The sequence below is a fragment of the Electrophorus electricus genome, chromosome 3, assembly GCF_013358815.1.
Source record: "Electrophorus electricus isolate fEleEle1 chromosome 3, fEleEle1.pri, whole genome shotgun sequence".
Classification (NCBI taxonomy): Eukaryota; Metazoa; Chordata; class Actinopteri; order Gymnotiformes; family Gymnotidae; genus Electrophorus; species Electrophorus electricus.
Window position 1 is genome coordinate 21,282,701 of NC_049537.1, and position 20,267 is coordinate 21,302,967.

The window sequence follows — 20,267 nt, forward strand, 5'->3', positions numbered from 1 at the left end:
ACACAAATAACCGATACTTCTCCAAAATACTATTCGACATGTGAAAACTGTATCTTTAATTACATGCAAGTTGCCGACGTCAAATGATGTACTAAGTCTTCATTTATGGTCCTTTTAAGGAATTATGTTTTGTGGTACTGGATGCTGTTATGTTTTATTGCTAGACGAGGGTTTAGACATCGGCTACATGTGGTGCATGTAAGTGTAACAAGCATCACAGTAAATTTGCTAATCACGTTGTGATTAGTACAATTTGTGGTACTGTTCTTGAACTTTTGCCCAAACTAGACACGTTATTTTTCTTTATATTTACTTTGCAATTGGGAGACAAAAGAGCGAGAGGGGCTGTCGCGCTAATACTACTGCGCCTGTAGGTGGTCGAAAGAAAGTCCAATAAATCAATAACAAACTTAATCTGTAGAAAGTACTGCATAGCTCAGGTACTGCATTTGTTAATTTTTATTTCTTGTAGTGTCTATTAGTTAGCTAGCAGTTTTTTTCTATCAGAATATGCTTGATATCGTTGCATTGTAACACTTTTCCTGTTAGTGACGCACATTCGGTGGAAGCACCGATTTCGATATATCGGAAGCTATAGTTAGATATCGGAAGATATGGTTAGATATCGGAAGATATGGTTAGATATCGGAAGATATAGTTAGATATCGGAAGCTATAGCTAGATTGTCTTTTTTTTTTCATGCATCAAAAAGGATGCCTCCAATTTCGTCCCACGCCGGAAATCTTGCCCGTTCGTTTTGTTGGTATTTATTGGTTACCGAAGCAAATCCGTGCCACTCAGTGATCATATTTGGGGGTCCCTGTAACCCTCTCACACAAGACAGTCTCTAGTCTTGGGGACACCCGTAGTTAAACTAAACGTCCAAAATATGCTCTGAACTAAAATTATTTTTGAATTGTAACGAAAAGAACGTAGATATAACTGAGTAAAGTACATTTTAAACATATTTCTAAAAAGTAAAACAAGTCTTAAAGCTACAATTTGGTCCAAAAGTTACTTAAGTAAATGTAACGGAGCAAATGTAACGCTTTAGTAAGACGTTTCATCGCAACTCAGACCTCGCTAAGCCATTAACGTTTTTGAGTGACAGTCGGCGCTGCCAGTCATACATGATTATCTCAGAGTGAAGATCAGACACCAAATGGCAGGTAGATTTATCTCACCCCCAGAACGCGAGACAAAGTCAAAAGGTTTGATCGATACTGTCAGCGCGGGGAGGGGAGCTTCTCAGTGCGGCCGCTTAGCCACGTGCACTGCCGTCAGCACCCAAGCGAGTTTCGGTGCATGTCCGGACGATAAATGGAGGAACAGACAAGCTAAAACGCTGCGCTTCCGAATGCAAACTACTCGGCAAGGTTAGGCACAAGGGAAGAAGGAGGAAAGGCCTGAAATATATTTCGACCAAGGTGCTTTTGCGGAGGTTTCATGAGAATATCATCCTTTTGCAATCTCATAAGCTTTTGTATAGACATTTCTTTTCTGGTGTGGGATTTGTTGGTTGGTTTGTTTCTTTGTTTACTTCAAACTGTATCAAAGCCTTCGTAGGTGAGGTCAGGCTTTCCACTAATGACGTGAAAAGCACAGAAAGCTCAGAAAGCTCCCAAATACATTACTGACTGACGTCATTGGCCTATCTGAGAACACAATTAAATGAAATCCTTGATGCCAAATTCAGTTTACTGTGAAGACCAATCTCTCTCTCTCTCTCTCTCTCGTTATGCGTGTGTATGCCTGTCCCCACTGACTTACGTTTAATGATTCAGCACTTAGGTTATTAACTGCGAAGTTAACTGCAAACATAACTGTATGCGTTGTCATTATTTGCAGTATCTCAATCTAATTCTCAATTTCTTACGTCCTTGTCTTGTCATTCAGTGTAGCACCCGCGATACTAGCCTGGACTGTCTGCTCTCTCTAATTGTCGTATTTCTTTGGGACATCTGAATGTCAAATGATTTACTGAGTAGCCCTCGACTCTTGCCCACCATTTCCCAAGTGACCCGACACACAATTCTCATCAGTTCAACATTGCGTTTCAGCTGCTTTCTACTCACGCCCACTGCGAGTCGGAGCAAAGAGCTATTCCCGTGCATTCAGAGACGGCCCCGGTCCTCGGCTGCGCGCTGTATCGCATCAGAACCACGCACAGCGTGAGAAAGGAACCTAGCCGCTTCCCCGCCGCGAGGAACACCGCGTGCGGTTCATTCAATCTGGAACGTCAGATGGTGGTGCTGGCGACAGCGCGAGATACGCTGCGTCTTTTGTCCCGCTTCCACCGGGCTGTGTTTGTCGCCGTGCATGTGAGTTTCGTTAAGTACCAAACGGCTGTTGGGGAAACGGACCGCCGGAGGATGCAAAGCGCCTTAGACAAATACTCCAGCCTCACCGATGCCGGGAGAGCAGTTTAAATGCCCATCACCAGTCTTTTTTGTATGGGCTTAAATCTGAGAAGTAACGCAAAGTTGAAGACTGTTCTCGTGCGAGGTAACAGTTACAGTTTTCAAAAGCGTTCATTCGTTTTCACATCGCGACTCAGAGAATCTATCTTCTGAGGGAGGAGCGATGAGTGCAGCTCTATCGCCGTAAACAACACTGGCTCGCTTTGTCTCAGACACCGACTGCGCGGAAGACGGTTGATACGGCTTGCTATTGAACTGGGCGAAGCAATTTTTAAAGCGCTTTGTGCACTCCATTTTGTGCATCGAGGTTTTTTCGGGGGATTTTGTGTGTATTCGTTTTGACAGTAACTTGACAAGTCCTGCCTTGTCGCAAATTTAAATTTGCTTTGACTTTCCACTGTACGTTGGACAAAGCTGACATTTTAGTACAAGTGCGCACCGTGCGAATAAAAGGACTTTCTAGACCTCTCACAGCTGGGCACAACCAGTTTGACTCCACTGAAGACATTTATTCTGCTTGGCTGGCAAACATTTGGATGTTGTTTTCTGCACGAGTACGGGGGAACATTTGGCGTTAAGGTATGATATCAAAAAGGAGGACCAACTGAATTCGCTCATACCACCTTGGAGTGATAAATTGCTCTTTGCGCAGGACGCGGCGCGGTGGTCTATCGCCTAGTCTCCTGCCAAGAGATCTGGGCATTTTTGGAGTTACAGCGACCCACGTGGAGCAAGATCCCAGTGTGGCCAGATCACCATGGGCTGTTGCAGTGGCCGATGCACTCTGGCCTTTATCTGTGGCATGCAACTGGTAAGTTTCAGTACACGCGTTGTAGATCCCAAGCTCTGCGTACAGCCTTGTGACAAATCCGCGTTATTTATTGTTGTGTTGTAGCCGTAACAGCTGTGTTCTCGGACTTGAATGTGAACGGTTAGTGCGAGCCTAAAGTTGCGAGGGAGTTTGCTAAAACGATTAAAGCCATACAGTCCGTTCCTCTTTTCTAACGGTGGACTTCTTATCTTATTGACCTACCTGAGCGGTGATACGACGATAAAATGTGGGTCACCAGAGTGTAAGGAAAGGCACGACTGCAGTGTGCAGTCTTGGTGGAAACGTAAATTATATCTTGTATCTTATTGGAAGGTGAACCTTGGTTATGGAAAGTCCGATTTACACTGTTATCATGTATCGTTTAGGCTTGTTTTAATTCTGCTGTTGGCTTTAAAAACAGCTAGTTGGGAGTGCACGCTAAAACCAGTGTCTCCATGGCCTCACAGGAAGATGGCACTCGGGAAACTCACTGTAAACACCGACGATAATCTAGTGTCTGGATACGTTAGGCTATACGCTATTGGACATGCTGCCTTCCACTGCTAACACAATTATTAAAGTTTGGATATTATTGCGCTCATATTAGACAAATACAGGAATTCTGGTTTTCCCAAAGGTGCTAATTAATCTGTGAAACCTACTACTGTTTCCCTTTGTTTAAAAAATGTGTAGCCCTGCCTAGTGTATAGAAAATGGAAAGAAAATTCTAAAGGATGCGCTGAATTGTGTCTAATTGCCATTCCACTTTGTTAAATATACATAGTCAGTTCAGACTCTTCTTTTTCATGTTGGTGGCTATCCGACTCAAGCTTTATTTTTTTTTACCATATTTGAATTTTCTTTTGATTTTCTATTTTAAATTGGTTATCAGTTCCAGGCAAACACAGCTCACACTAAGCAAGAGACTATTAGAGTGTAACAGTGTATGACAAAGAAAAACAAGTAATCTGGTTACCTTTCAACTGATGACACTTCATACTGTTGAAAAAATCGGAACATGTTACTGACGATGTAACTTCATAACACATTGTGGCACCCACTTTGCATTGAATCATGTCCTTAGTTGATAGTGGGCAGTGATGGCCTCATCATGCCAACCAACTAGCACGGTGAATCAGGCCCGTGTGATCTGGCACGTCACAATTGGCAAGCACAGCTCAGTTATCCCTTAAGCGAATGCAGTTGGCCATTTTGTGTGTTAATGTATTATGCTGGCCATGGTTCCAAAGAAGCTGCTTTAGTGGGTGATGTCACCCTCTGGACTCTGTTAATTAGAGCTTGCTAAGCATTGGTGGCTAGAGCCCTGGTCTTTGGCAGCGTGCTACACGATGTCATAGTTAGCAGCAAATGACTTAGTCATCTTGGTGGACTCCAGGAGTGAGACTTGAAAGTGAATCATGCGCTGCAGGTTGCAGTACTGTAAAGAGAATGTGACTGGATCACTGAATCACTTTTCTTACAAAATGCTTCATGTTTTCTGGTGAATAATGGAAGCAGGGGGAGGACTGTGCCCAAGGACAGAGTGGGAGTGTCTCTTTTTGTAGAGTGTGTTTGATGTGGAGAGGCTTAAGGGGAGATCACACTGCTGCTGCTCAGCCATTGGAGCTGGACTGGACTTCCTCTGAGGCAACAACACCCCATTCGGCCTCAGCACCACTCCGTGATCAATGGGTTTCTTGCTTTTACACAGTCACAAACACGCACACGCTCCCACCCCTATTTCTCTCCGTCTGTCTGTCTGTCTGTCTGTCTGTCTGTCTCTCTCTCTCACTCACACACACACACACACACACACACACACACACACACACACACACACACACACACACACACTGACCTTTTCTAATCTCTCTAGTGCCTCTTCCCTGTCAGTACCATGGGATTGTTCATTCTGAGCACAGCCCTGTCTCTGAATGCAGGATTGCAGAGGTCCAAACATCAGGATCTCTTGGGATTTTGTTTTGGGTGATGCAATGCATGCCTTTGCCACAATGTCAAAGTTCGATTCCCTTGTGTCATGAGTGTTCTATACAGTCATATGTTGGGAAACATCCATTTTGTTAAATCGATCCTTAAATTGCTCTTGCTTCTCTTGGGATGGAATTTGTGGTTTCCCATGAGAGATCCCTGCTGAACCCTGTTATGTATTGTATTTGGTTAAAAATGTCAATTTGGGAAGCTTTTACACCAAGCCAGTGAGCCTTGTGGCCAAATTTAAGAATTGATTTCCAGAGTTTTAGAAAGATTTTTATCATATATGTTGTATTTACAATTAACACACCTGCTTCAGTGTTGAAATAGGAAATATTTGTTTGGAAACTTCAAAATGATAAAAACTGACAACCCCAGCTAGCAAAGCTTAAAAGGTCATTGACTTACATTTTAATAGATTAACTTAGTATAAATAATACAGTTGTATTAGTATTGTGAACCAGATTGAAGATTTTTAGGATGCGATCCCGATGACCCATCTTTTCGTAATGCTTTGATCATTTGGCTCTCTGGGTATTCTATTTGGATTGCTGAAGATCTAGTGCTATAACAGTGCTTGTGTTGAAAACTGCAGTCGTCTTTCAGAATATGGTGTTTCCTGAACGAGTTACGGCCTTCGTAAAGAATGAACTTGTGGTGTCTGCCTGTTGTGGAAACTAATGACATGCTTGACAGAACATACCATCCTTCTAGATATCCTACTCCAGCCATGCGAATTCTTTCTTCCATTCGATCCAGAACCTTCAAACTGTAATTTCATCCATGCCCAATAACAGGAGAATAGTGAATGTATTTGTTTCATTATTAAGGCTGTACATTTTGTGACTGTATGGAAATTAAGTTCTGGTGATGTGTTTAAAAAAAACAACAGCCCATGACAAGTGGGTACTTGGCCACAAGCGCTACATTTTTAGTGGCCAAAATGTGAAATGACATGACCACACGAGGCAATAAAAAATGTCAACTCCTGGTGAAAGATGGGCTGGTTTACGTATTGAAGAAACTGATCTTCTGGGATTTTCACGCACAACTCAATCTCAAGATTACACAATGCCAAGCGCAAACCGAAAAACAAAATCCAGCACAAGGCAGTTCTGAGGGCAGGACACTTTGTTGATGAGAAAGGTCAGAGGACACTGGCCAGACTGGCTTAAGCAAACAGAAAGGCTCTGGCAACTCAAATAACCAGTCTTCACGACCATGGTGTGCAAAAAAAAAAAAAGAAGAAGAACAGCCAGACGGGCTATATCAGCAGAAGACCACATCAGCGTGTGTTCCGAGAGCTGGAATCCGAAGTTACAGCAGGCACGGTTTATCGTACTTCAGTTTGGGGTTCTTCTGTGGCTTTTTTAGTTGCCAGGTCTGAATCTGAAGAGCACCTCTGAGATGTGGCAGAATGGGAGATTAGCGACCGAATGTGCATCTTGGTACTCTGCAGCAGTGTTGTGATGCAATCATGTCAACATGGACCAAAATCTGGAAGGAATGGTTTCAACACCTTGTGCAATGAATGGCATAGAAAACTGATGTGGGGATGGGAGCAACCCAGTGCAGATCAGGCAGTTTTATACATTGAAATGTGTTGTCTAAACAGTATTGTGTCACACTGTAACACAATAAGTGCCCTCACCTTAGTTTGTGTTCTTTTGGTATCACGTTGCATGTTTTCACACGCACTGGACTCCACTTGTTCAAACGAGCTGCACCTCGGTGTGTGCAAGTCCAGCTGAAAGAGAAGCGCAGATATGGGAGTATTCCCTGCTGTGCATTAGTGGCCCACATGAGTCACGGGGCTGAAATATAAAGCAGTGAGAGCCTTTCACCTTATCGAGTGAGTCTGTTAAAAAAATTGGGTACTGTTTTGGTTAGAATAACTCGAGAAAATAAAATGGGTATGCTAATGTTTCCAGCTCTGGCATATCAAATGGAGAAGCTGGCGATAGCTTACAGAAGCAGTCGTCAACACGGGAGCTGTTCAGCCATAGCGCCTGGTGTTTTTGCAGTTTGGGTATTAAGAACTCCCAGCCTACCTGACCCTGAGGCACCTTGCAGTGATGCTAATGGAGGAAAATGCATAAGTAATGTACACATGTGACTGGAGCCTGAGACTAATAGACACATGGTGCAGTAGTTAAGCTTGTGCGTTGATGCCCATTTCTTGTTAAGCCACTCCAGTTCGGTTATCGGTCCAGCGTACTGTGTTGCTCATGATCTCACATCTACAGAACACCTGAAAATGATGTTGCTCAGAGCTGAATGGGTTTTGAAAATCGGACCCTTTAAAGCAACACACAGTATACAATCCCTGTGTTTTTGAACTGCCTTCAGCGCTTTTTGGTATTTAGTAACGTGTCCAGTGTGGTAGATTTTCTAGAGAAAAAGTAACTGCGACTCATTAGCTGAGCGCATTTGTTTGCCTTAAGCCAAAAGTAAACGCCAGTGTGATGTCACCAGCAGAAAGCAAAGCGTACAAGCACGCCAAAGTAAAGTGATCCTCCGAAAACACCCTCAGCCACACCTGAATTTATTGGTCTTGTTAAATTCGCCGTGATTAACAATATTTGATAAAGTCATATCAAGCCATATCAGAAGAGAGAGAAGTAAGAGTACATTTATATTACAAAATTAATATAGGCATTTGAAAACTGAAACTGACAAATGATGTGTATTTTTTTAATCTAATGTTATCCAATTTGTTTTTTTTTAGCTGCTGTCCTGACAGGGTCTGATTGCTCTGGTGCCTGGACATATTTTTCTGCTATCCGTGAGCTGCATTTAGAGCATTTAGAGGGCTGGGGAGACCTTCTGAGGACTCATTTGCGATTTGTGCTTTAGTGTTGGGATATTCACTTGGTACAATCCCCATACTCTACTGCCAGCTGAAGCTATTCATTCGATCTCTGGAAATCTGCAGACCTTTATCCAATTTTACATGCTCTCTGCCTAACCGTATCCAACCGCATCTTATTCCCACATTTATTCCTGCTCCTGCTGCCTAAACAAAGCCACATTTATCCAAAAGCTGTTAAGACCGGATCTAAATTCCATTGCTATGAAAAGAACAATTTTGTAATTCTAATTTCTTATTCAAGTGTAACAGCTGGCTTGACTTTGCCTGGAGCCTCACATCCAGTGGTTTTTGTCAAGGTCATAGACTGCCTTGTTCTGTTTTTGTACTATAGAGAGCCGTACCTGACATGATGATACAAAGTAGCCATTAATAAGATTTTAAACTGTGCTCACTCACTTGTGCAGTACTACAAAAATGCTTTCAAATTATAGTTTTCTCCAAAGACTAACCTTTCTGCCACTGCATAGGGGAAAGGTTATTGTTCAGTGCACTTTATTAATTCCTTTCAAAACTACTGCACTTTCATGCCAAGGTTTTTGTGTATTTGTTTGTAGTGTGAGAAAGAGATTATTTAAATAATGAGCTATATGGAGCCGCACCAAACGTAGCAACCAGTACCAGAGTTTAAGACTAGAAACCACTGCTGTGCAGTTAAATAATTTTTGAATCCTTAAGAATGTGTTCTTCTGTACCCCAAAGTGGAAGGTTTTGTGTTTCAGAAATGCACATGATAACAGCAAAAACAGTGGTGCAGCATTAAATATTGAACACAGTTAGAGAATTTCACATATTTTAACTCAAGTGGCTTAAAGAGAATTCAGCTAGACCCTCCAAACAGCCAAACCCCCATAATAAAAAAAGTACAAATATTTATGCCAGCATTTGTGATATATGACTTTGCGGCCATTCTTGGAGGACCGTGTGCTGCGCGTGAGTTCATGCACGCGCAGAGGCGGTCTGGGAGCCAAGGGTCACTGCAGGGAGGGTGACAGACAGGTGCTCGGCCAAGCTTCCTGGCAGGCTGCTCGAGTCCTTGATGTTTGGCAAGCAAAATGAATCCCCTTTCCAATGCTGCCACCCACCAAATGCAGAAAGATTTAATGACTCTTCAAATATTGTAAAACACGGCAAGCTAAACAACATCAATAAATTCAGGTGTGGCTGATGGTGTTTTCGGAAGGATGGCTTTACTTTGGCGTGGTTGTGCGCTTTGCTTTCTGCTGGTGACATCACGCTGACCTTTCCTTCCAGCTTGTTTAGTCAGCGTAACAGCGTCAGGTGTGACGCCAGTGCTCCCTTGTCGGGCCATTGACTTTGGTAGATTCGCTTTTGGTAGAGCCGAGTCGTAGGCGATAACATGCCAAAAGTCTCTCCTAGAAGCAGTAAACGTAAGAGCTTCTGTATGGCCCCTGACAGCATAACCCTGAGAATGTGTGACTTCTAAAGTGTCTTTTTCCCCCCTTCTTTGCTCTCTAATCTGGCTAAGACTATGGCCTTATTCCCTGTAAAAAAGTCTAAAATTTGAAGTACAAACAGAAATTGTCACACTCCCTGTGAGTTCTTTACATCTGAGACTGTGCTGTTAGTCTGATTCTCACATTTAATCAGATCAAGTTGAGAAGTGAAAACCAAATCAATTCTATGTGACAGCAACTAATTAGAGAGCAATATGTTTCTCCATATCAAAATGAAAAACATCACAACATATAGCGAGGAAAGCACGGAGCATTAAGGATAATGTGAAACCCAGCATCTAGCTACAAAGTCATGGTTGTCAAAAGATAGCAAGAAATCAATACAAAAATGAAATTTGTTCAGGCCAGGCCCACGCTGTTCTGTAATGGGTATATATTCTGTGAAGTTGTGACAGGAGCAGCCCAGGGGAGCCTGCTGGCAGCTCTAATTTTTCTGTTTCCATTTTAAAATAAATGTTCCAGATGTGTTTTATCAAACTTTATTTGCCTGTAAGGCTAAATTGGTCTTAAAACATAAACATTGCCAAACGTGTTGAGAATCAAATAACCAGTAAATTTGCTGAAAGAGACTCCATGCCACTGTAGAGTGAGGCAAGGCAGTAGTGGAGGTTGTAATGTCAGAATGAAACCTGTTTTTTTTAGCAATTTGACTTTCAAAAACTGAAGAAAAAAAAATGCAAGGGAACTAAATACAAGACTGATTAGACAGCAGTTTTGGAAAAAGCCCTTGGAAAGCAACTGGAGGAATAAACATCTGGAAATAAACACTACCAAGGTACATACAACATCAGATAAAAGGCAGAATGAGATATGTAAACACATCTCTGGTAGTGGGCGGAATTTCATGAAGCCTGGACCTTTGAGTCAAGGCGGAGAGCAACATTTATCACGTTGCATTCATCATGTTACTGATTTCGTGTTACATGTGCAAAACAAGCTGTTAGTTACAGTGTTGTAAATATCACAGTGTGTCAGTATCTTGCAGCTGCATTAGTAGCTAATGGTATTGTTGTGCATTATTTACAAAACCATCAGATGATGTAATGCAATTGTGGTTTATTCATTGTTTGTACATGTATTGATGGGCCACACAGTAACATCTGGTGCTGTATTTTTTGCCCAGACCCAATTTTAATCTGAGTTCAACAGTGAAGGAAACAACCTTATAGAGCATTGGGGGGTGGGGTTGTGTGCCTATATCACTGTTTTTTCTGGCTATATTTCAGATATTGTAAGAGCATCTTTTTTCCACATGCTGTTGCCTATTGTTTATGATCTAATAATAAACACTATCCAATGCTGTTGTCAAGAAATATGAATACCCATAATGCCTGGGCTTTAGCTGTCTCTGATAAATCCCGGGTGCTGTTTTGCCATGGCAGAAGCTTCCCTGGCTCTGCCTGCAGCGGTGAGCTAGGGAGGATGCCGTCCCACAGGGCCCGACACAAAGGCGCTTTGGCTCGGTGGAATGAAGCAGGCTAGCAGGACTGTCTGAGAAAGGCTGGCTTTTTACTTTACTCCTGCATTGTGTGTGTTTGTGTGTGTGTGTGTGTGTGTCTGCATCTGTGTATGCATACATATGCCAGTGTTTATATGTATCTTACTGCAAAGCACTACCTGAAGCGAGACCCCCTGGCTGGTGCGGGTAGTGTCACCGCAGGGCTGGCTGTCTCTCCCGCCTAGCCATAATTTTCACCTCATATCAGGGTACGATAATGACAGCGTAGGCTGTGACCTTTGCGAGTGGTTTGTTTGTGCAGTGATGGGAAGGCAGGCTGTGGGGTTTCTCCTAGCGCAGCGCCAACGTGTGGAGACGGTACGCGCACTGGATTGCGCGTTCGCTTCCTAGTTGTTTAGAGGTGTCTGTGCAAGGGACCTCATCTTTGCTGAAAGCGTTGAGGAACCTGAATCTGGCTGCGGTGTGTTTGCTCTTTCTCCGCGCTCTCCCTGAAGCTGAATGTCTCCTGCGCTTAATGAGCCCCTTCAAATACATGCAGATTTAAATACAGGGAGTAGCGACCAGCACAGCAAGTTGTATGACTCACTCTTTAAATGTTTTGATTACACCCCATTAAGAAAGGTGCCATTCAGGCTTCATTTGAACTTGCAAATGCTGTATTAATTGGACCACTTGTAGTTTCAATGACATCGTAAACACTAGTTCAGAATACTGCATAGCCAGCTATCTTAGCACCCTTTTTGTGCTTATCCCAGGCTTATCAGTTTTGTTAAATGACTTGTATTTTCTAGCAGCATATCATTTGATGCCATTTAAAAATAAATATAATAAAAACCACTAAGCTACTTGATGATGTAAGATGATATAGTGCCCGGTTCTAATTTGAGCCAGTACGGTTTTGTTTAGTCCTTCCCCCAGTCTCTACGGTCTGATCTTAACATCGCCTAGCCTGGCTTAACCGTGTTCTGTATTGGGTTTCAGAAGGCAACCGAAAGCGCGACATTCGCTCTGTAATTGTATCTGTAATCTGATGATCACACGGCACGCAATCAATGGACAAGCACACAGATGACACCACTGCAAACAGACCAGGGCAGCTTCTCCCATGCCGTCACTAACCTCCAGTGAGTAACATCCCTCTACTCCCTGCTTCCAAATATTGCTAGAATTTACATTTCGCCCTTAAGAGTGAGATGGGGCCGTATTTTCCATAAAATGTTTTATGGCTGCCTGGATGGGCGTTAAGTGGAGAGTCGCGCCTCTTCATGATATTCGTCTTGATTGGAGCAGGGGCTAATGCGACACGAGCTGAGAGAGACGATAGCTCAGGAGCAGGGGGGGGGGAGCAGCCAACACCTGACCACATCAGCTGGGGTGCCTGCCTAGAGTGCTCCTGCAGCTGGAGCTGGGCTCCCATCGAGCCCCTGCTGACACCGCCATGCCTTTGGACCTTTACAAAACAGGCCCAGATTTCTGTCCACATCGGTTGGCCTAATACGATGGCATGATGAAATGACTGGAGAACAGAGGGATCCAGGAACTTCCAGTAATTCCACCCAATTCAGTGGTTTTAAAAGGATCTTACAGAGTTCATTAAAGCAATTTCAAGTATAGGGTTCCAGTGCAGGGTTTTGGCTCTAAGACACTTCCCCAAATCCTGCTGATGAGGAGGCCAGGTATTGTACATGCCATGCCTTTTTTCTGGGGTTTTGATCTGAAGGACATGTTAGTTCAGCTTAATTGATCACATGCTAGATGTACTTCAGGTCCCTGCTCGGAGAGCTTCTCAGCACTATGGGAAAATCCATAATTATGGAGCACAGAAAAGGAAGGCCTCTGATGAATACATTAACAGCATTAGATGCACATTTTATCAAGCAAATTAAAAATAGGTTTTTCTCCGAGCCTCTGTGTTCGGGCTTGGACAGATAGTTGGGCATGACAAATTGATTGTTATTCTATTCACTCAGAAGATTTTAAGCTTCTGCCTGTGTGATTGGACCACCTGGGGAACCAGGAGGCTCGGCATGGAAACGCTGTGAAGCTTGGCCAGTCGTGCCGTAACTCACTTTTGATTCATCCGTCTATTTTATTAATTAGTGTTTTCAGTGCTGGTGACTGCCTCGGTGCCAGGTAGGACGTATGCTTGAGAGCACAAAAGCGCACACAGACCCTGGAGTGCTATTTGCTGTTTGCAAACCTCAGTACCCTGCAGCTTCTGCTACTGAGGTGTTTAGAAATTTAGGCAAGCTTGACCACACCCACTCTCTTCTACTGATTGCCTTGACCAAGCTTTAAGAGGTAGCAATTTAATCATTTTTATAGTTATAATAATAATAATAATAATAATAAGTAGTAGTAGTAGTAGTAGTAGTAGTACTAGTAGTAGTAGTAGGATTAATATTATTATCGTTTTTGGAAAAGCTCAAAAAGCTCCCAAAGAAAGCTTTTTTAGCAGAGAAGGCAAGTACTAAATTACACTGTAGCCTGCAGGAATTTCTTTTGTCGTTTTTTTTGTTGGGTCGTCTGGGGGCTTTTAGGCACAAAGCCACCCTAAATACCGTCATGACTCAAATTCAGCTCCAGCAAACACCGATCGGGCCCCACGAGTCAGCTTGCCCACCCTCCCAAGCCAATGGAGGGAGGGAGGATAGCGATGGAGTGATTGCTGTTTGCGACTCATAAATAGCATTCAAGCCCTACAGCGAGTTGGTTGCCATGTGGTGGCTGTGGTTGCTCCAGAGGGGGCGGGGCCAGGGGGTGGGTTTGTTGGGGGAGGGGGCGGTCTGACCTTGTGAGCTAGGGAGCTAGAGATGTGGTCTGGGATGATAGATTTCTTTGAGCTTGTGAGGCCTCTTCTGCTTCCACGGGGAAGTTTTTTCCCAGCGAAGAAGCCAGGACAGTGGCCTTTTTGATTTAACAATAAAATACTTTTTATTGGAAGGTTTTGCTGAGTTAAAATTGTATTGAATGGGTTTTTCTGTATATTGTTTGTAGTGATTATATTTTCTCACCATTCAGGTAGTTTGAGCTTTATTAATCATTCTTACTGTATTGGCCTTTGCTGCACACTTATGTCAAATGGTTGCAATATGTAAATGAGCATTGTGATAAATCACAATTTGTGTGTGTGTGAGAGAGAGAGGGAGAGAAAATCCTGACCAACTGCAGATGCCACTGATGAGTCTTCTTTTGGAGTCAGGGCTTTCACATAAATAATTTTAGTCAAACCATGTGTGCTAGTCTTCAATCATGTCACATTAAGAGCTCACCAGTGTATTTTAATATATTGCAAATCATATAACAATACTGCCTGAAGCAGTATTATTGCAATACGATTTATATATATATATATATATATATATATATATATATATATATATATATATATATATATATATATATATATATATAGTTTGTACTTCTGGAATGCCAAATCACCCATGTTAAAGGAGCGCCTGAATCACTGAGCCCTGGCTGGCAGGGTGGCACTACATGTGTTTGTTTAACCCTGGTGCTTGTGTGGTGAGCCGTGTTAAGTGCACCGCATATTTGCATATTTCCACACGCTGCTTCCCCACCTCCTGTGGTAGTGTGACAGGAGAAGCCTCAGCTTATCTTATCAGTAGCACACCACAACACTGCTCTCTTGTTTTGTGTGTATGTGTGTGTCTTTTTAAACACAATCATAGGCACACAAACGCACACAGACACAACCACACAGACCACAGGCAGAATAATGGGCAGAAATTAATTACCAAGCGCCAGCTGAAGATGGAGGTTCAGCCACAGAGCGCAGCAGCCCACAAGGTGCTGAGCTGGCTAATGAGATGTGGAGGCCGCCTGTATTAAGCAGCCCCGGCTGTTTTAATGGGAAAGGTCAGGCGTGTCAGCTGCCATTATTGTTCGCCTCGTCCGCCTGACGCTCCTGCCAGCATGGCCAAATAGAGATCTCAGCGCGCTAATGGCGCGCGCTTCAGCGGGGCTATATTAAAATTGTCCGGAAGCTCGCGCCGCCACCTTGCCACGCGCGGGAAAAGCTAAAGCATTGACGAGGCACGCGGGAGACGCCTGCCTGCGCCCGTGCTGAAATACATGTTCGAAGATGACAAAGACGAACCGCTCGGAGCGCTTGGGATGGAACCCAGAGAGTCGGCGTCATATCCTCTCTTATTCATGCCCTAATGAAATGAGCCTAAATAATAAGTCGATACTAATAGTAAGTCTAAAAAGTAAAAGGTTTTTACATTTTTTTTTTTTATTATTAGATCACTTAATGGGTGTCTGGCATGGCAGTGTGTCATTTTAGCCATCTGAATTGTGCAGCCATTATTAAAGCCTGCGCAAATGGAGATGAGGGCGTGTTTCCTCTGGACTTGCGCAGCTGGGAGAGTTGGATGGCAGCCCCGACTGTGTGAGACCTGTCTCCATCAGGAAGAGCATCAGAAGCCACGAGCTCTCCTTTTGGGGATCACTGATTTAGTGTGGGGATTGTTACTGTGTGTAATTGTTTCTTCATGGTGGTGTGTCTGTGATCGATTGTCTCCATGTAGGATTCTCTTTCTGTAGGATTGTCTTTGTACAGGTCTGTCTCTGTGTAAGATTGCCTTTGTGGGTAATTGTGCAGGACTGTCTCTATGTGGGGTAGTCTCTGTGTGGGATTCTCTCTGTGCAAGATTGCATCTGTGTGGAATCATCCCTGTTCAGGACTGTCTTTGTGTGGGACTGTCTTCCAGGATGTGGGATTGTCTCTGTACAGTGTTGTTTTTGTGCGGGATTGCCTCTGTGTAGGACTATGTTTGTCTGTAACTGTGCTGGATTATCTCTGTGCAGGACTATCTGCATGGGGTTGTGACTGCAGGATTGTCTCTGTGTGAGGCTACAGACACCAAAGCCACTCATTTGTTTCTATTCCCATTCACAGAACCTTCACACAGTGCCAGAATTTAAAATACCAGAGGTTAAATTACCTTCTACAATATAGTGCTCATTTAAGACCATCCGAGTACATTTATCAATTGTAAATCTGTTGTGTATTATTTTGTGTAGAGACTGGATATTTTGAGGCTGTGATAGGAAACTGAATGTAAATTGTAGGTTTTACAGAGCAAATTACATACTGTACATTTATGTTTACTGGATTGTTACAGATGCACCAATGCCAACACTTGCACCTACTATATCAGGACTGTCATGTTATATCAGTTGCATATACAGATTTGTACAGTGGTGTTTGTTAGTACCCGTTAAGTGTTTTGTACTGACTGGCTGGACTGTCAGATCTCATGGAGTCGTTATGGAAATTCTAATGAGCAGTATGTCCTAGGCACTACAACTCACATGACCAGTGTCACATGGATGCTAAAAGGCCACATGACCAATAAGTGCAAAAGGGTGTTCTTCACTGGTAGTCAGAGAAGCATCGCATCAATATGACCCTCCTGTTTAATTCATTCTTATTACCGGACCTATGAATTGAAAGGTCTCGGCCACTGAATTTGGTTCCATCAGTGCTGGTTCTGTCTGCAGGCGTCTTTAGCTCAGACTGTGTGTAGAGTCATGAATGCCATTTGGGACACGACGTAGCCCTCTGTACTCCTGAGCTTTACATGCCAGACAAAATCCCATTCACCTTGTGAATTATTAGAGGCCCACTCAACAACCCACACACGTCTGTGCTAAGCAGCCCAAAATGGAGGCTCACAGACTGGTAATTAAGTGGTAAAATTTTGATGTATTCATAACGATGAAGGCCACCAACAGCGCCAGTCGCGCCGTTTTATAGGTCGTGCCTGGTGTCAGGCTGTCAGAAAACTGTTGACGGAGGGAAATTATCATGCATTTAGAGAGCATGATTAAAAGACCACAGACACTCAACGGCTAATGAACGCAGGTCGCATTTTGAACAGAGCTGCACCGGGCCCTTGCACGAGCCGTTTTATAATTCAAGAGCGCGTCCAGACGTTCCGGCTGGGACGTGATTGATCACTGTTTCTGTCGAAAAAGCTTTCTTTCCCATTCAACTATGGCCCGTTTCACTTTTCCTGTGCCGTCCCAACCTGGTGTGGGGAAAGAAGATGGCTACCATCTCACCTGCCGTGGGTGTATCACACATTGCAATGGACAGCACGTTAACCAGTGACTGTTTGCAGGAAGTCACTCGGTTGAGCATTCAGCCGTCAGCCATACAGATGGCAGCGTGGCAGCCAAGGGGCATCGTCACCGTTAGTCCGTGCTGATAGGAAGTAAACATGCTGTACAAGGGGACCCTCTGAACTGACACAGGCAGCACGTTCACCCTCGGCCGGCCTGATGCCGGCCAGATAGCTCACTCACGCCCAGGTGAGTAAACAAGACACAGGAGCAGCCTGGAAATGAAAAGCGGATAGGTTGTCAGGCTGCAGGAGATATAGGATGACATGAATGATGAGAGGGCGGCAAGGAGGGAAGGCATGAGGAAGGGAGAGAGAGATTGGAGATCAAGTAGGTAGTGTTAGCGGAGAAAAAGACGGGAAACGAAAGAGAAGTGAATTAAAGGCCTTGGGGAAACGGAGAGTATAAGGATGTCAGGAGGGCGAGAGTGGTGAAGAGACACCTGGTTGGGGGGGGGGGGGGCGTGAGAGGGCTGAGGACAGTGGTAGAGTTTTGGGGGGAAAAGGTTGGGAACTGTGGGGAAAGGGAGGATTCAGAGGGGCTAAGGCCAGAACAGTTTGGCTGGTGATGACACTTGACTGCTGGAGGGCTGGCTGGAAGACAAACTGTCCCTTGCTGTCAGGGCTTTGCGCTCTGATTGATCTGTTATCTCTCCTTACAATTTATCTCTCAACAGCTTTAATGCAGTCTGTTACTCACTCACTCTCTCTCTCTCTCTCTCCCTGTATATATTGGGTTGGTTGATGTTTTCTGGTTTTAAACCTCTGTTGGAGAGATAGACTGTTACCACTGTGAATGTGTGTGTGTTTGTGTGTGTGTGTGTGTGTGTGTGTGTGTGTGTGCGCGTGCGCATGGTATGGGGACAGTCTTCTTGTTTCAACGCTGCTACCACTGCACTGTGTGACTGAAGCAGTTCTGAAACGTCTTCCGGTATTTGTCTTGGAGTAAAGTTGTACTTGGACAAGCTCCAGGGTTCTTTGTCCTTAGCTGCATGTCAGACTCTTGATCTCTGTGGCCAGACTCAGAATCAGTATAGCTCCCTGCTAATTGCCTGTTTTATGAATTACATCGACGTTAACTGGCCTCCACTGCCAGACTTGCTGTGGAAACTGACTGCAACAGAGACTCTGGGCTCCGGTTTATATGAAAAATCTATATGTCAACAATAGCCTCTCCATTTCTAAAAGCTGCAGTGTTGACTCAGCTCAGTCAGCCATTAAGCTAATGAAAAGCTCTAAATGAATCCCTCTTTCCTCCCACTGAAGCCCCATGTATTCGTTTTTTTCCCCTGATTTTCTCTGGATGAAGGAAAGGAGGGGGTTTACTTTTTATACTCACATCATAAGTCTGTAGTGAGTGTACTACGTGTGTGCGTGTGTGTGTGCGTGCGTGCGTGCGTGCGTGTGTGTGTGTGTGTGTGTCAGACCAATATCTTAAGTAGTATAAGCTTTAAAGTGCTGGAGGTGTATGAGATGGATGGAACAGGCTGATAAATTGCATTAGTTAGAAAGCATTGAGAGAATGCAGCCAGGAGCAGGTGGAATTAAGAGGGCTGTGAAGCAGCCGGATGGTATGACATCATATATCCCGGCTCGCCAGTGCGCCGTCAGTCTGCCTCTCCAGCACCTGGGCATTGCCCCCTCACCGATCAGAACACCTCCCGCCCATCTCCCACCGAATACACCCGCACTAGTAATCTCCTGATGAAATGCTCAGATACAATCTATTTGTATTAATCACTGATTTGTTTTGTGTGCTCCAGTAATTCGTGTCCAATGAGATTGCCATGTGCAATTTGCCTTCGCAGTGGGGATCGTTAAACCGGGCATTACAGTAATGTTCGTCATCACCGTCACGTGTGCCAGTTCCCGTTGCGATTTGTGCAGGGGGTTTGTGGAAGGCCTCGGGCAGCCAGCACTCTCCTACCTGCTCTTTGCTCCACCACAACGGGCCGCCTCCGTTTTTTAGCGCCCGTCCGTTATTTGCTTCATTCTGCCGAGGATCCCGCCAGTCAGTAGAAAATTGCTGATTATTTTCAGTGCATGGAAAAATAAGACCTGATTTCGCCCACGCGGTCTCCGAGCTAATTCAGACCATCGCGGACAGGAGAAATACACCCAGCGAGGACTGATGGGGGTTCACCGTAAGAGGGAGGGCATGTTCAAAAACCTAAACCAAAGCGGAGGGGCCTCTAGCACGCGTCTGCAGAACGAGAAGAAGGAATGCAAATGTGAATGTGTTCACTACAGCAGGAACGCCACGGCTCCATCCTCGTGCGCGGCGATAAGGGCTGTAAATAATCCAAATGAAAACGTTGCCTTAATGGAAATAAAGCAATCAAAGCCCAGCTTTCTGATGTCGACCACAGCCCCAAATCTCCTGAGTCTGTGTGCTAGGTGTTGATGTCAGTGTTTGATTTGTGTTTCCCGTTAATGAAAAGCAGAGCTCTTTATTATGATAATTGCTTTTGTCTTGGAAGGAAATCCAGTCCGATTCCACTGGTCCCCCGTGTGACGGGGTTTTTGCAAAGGCAAGTATACAATCACAATATCTTCAAGGATTCTGCCCCACTGATGTGTTTTTTTTTTTAATTGACATATAGATTGTTAGCATTTGTGAGGCCACCTAATTGGACCAAGTATATTTAATATATCCATGGCCCACGGTAACTGAGAAAGATAGCACAAAAAAAAAGATGCTGCACTTATGAAATGTGAACTGAGAGAATTTCTTTTCACCCAGAGGGCTTTAATTTCTAGTTGGTCAGCAGTGTCTAATAAACAGTCTACAAAGTGACCACCACTACAGTGATTCATGAGGTGCTATTCTTCTTAGCCTGTTCCAGATTGGTTTATATCAGCGTTATGGAAACAAGTATTCGGCCCATTAGAGATAATGCTCTGAACTCATCTGTGGACACACTAACTAGTTGTAATTACATTGGATAAATGGCAGTTGTCCGGTGTGGCTCAGTGTGTATGTCCTGAGCCATTAAATGTCTCGCTGTCTTTAAGAACAGGGCCGCTGGACTTGTCGTGGGCTGTGTGGAGACATTCAGGTTCCGGGCGCGGTTATCCATACGCCT

The 20,267-nt window shown here is 44.1% G+C and overlaps 1 protein-coding gene across 2 annotated transcripts in view; it reads left to right on the forward strand.

The window, feature by feature from the left end:
- Positions 1-2,054: 2,054 nt before the first annotated feature.
- nkain2 (sodium/potassium transporting ATPase interacting 2) overlaps positions 2,055-20,267 on the forward strand; it is a 97,970-nt gene continuing 79,757 nt past the window's right edge. Inside the window, exons 1-2 of one of the 2 annotated variants that reach the window (XM_035524320.1) lie at positions 2,060-2,999; positions 3,073-3,231. In XM_035524320.1, coding sequence (XP_035380213.1) covers positions 3,178-3,231 — 54 coding nt within the window. In that variant the 5' untranslated portion in view covers positions 2,060-2,999; positions 3,073-3,177. Of the gene's footprint in view, positions 3,232-20,267 lie in introns of both variants that reach the window. The other variant, XM_035524321.1, reaches the window with a different exon arrangement.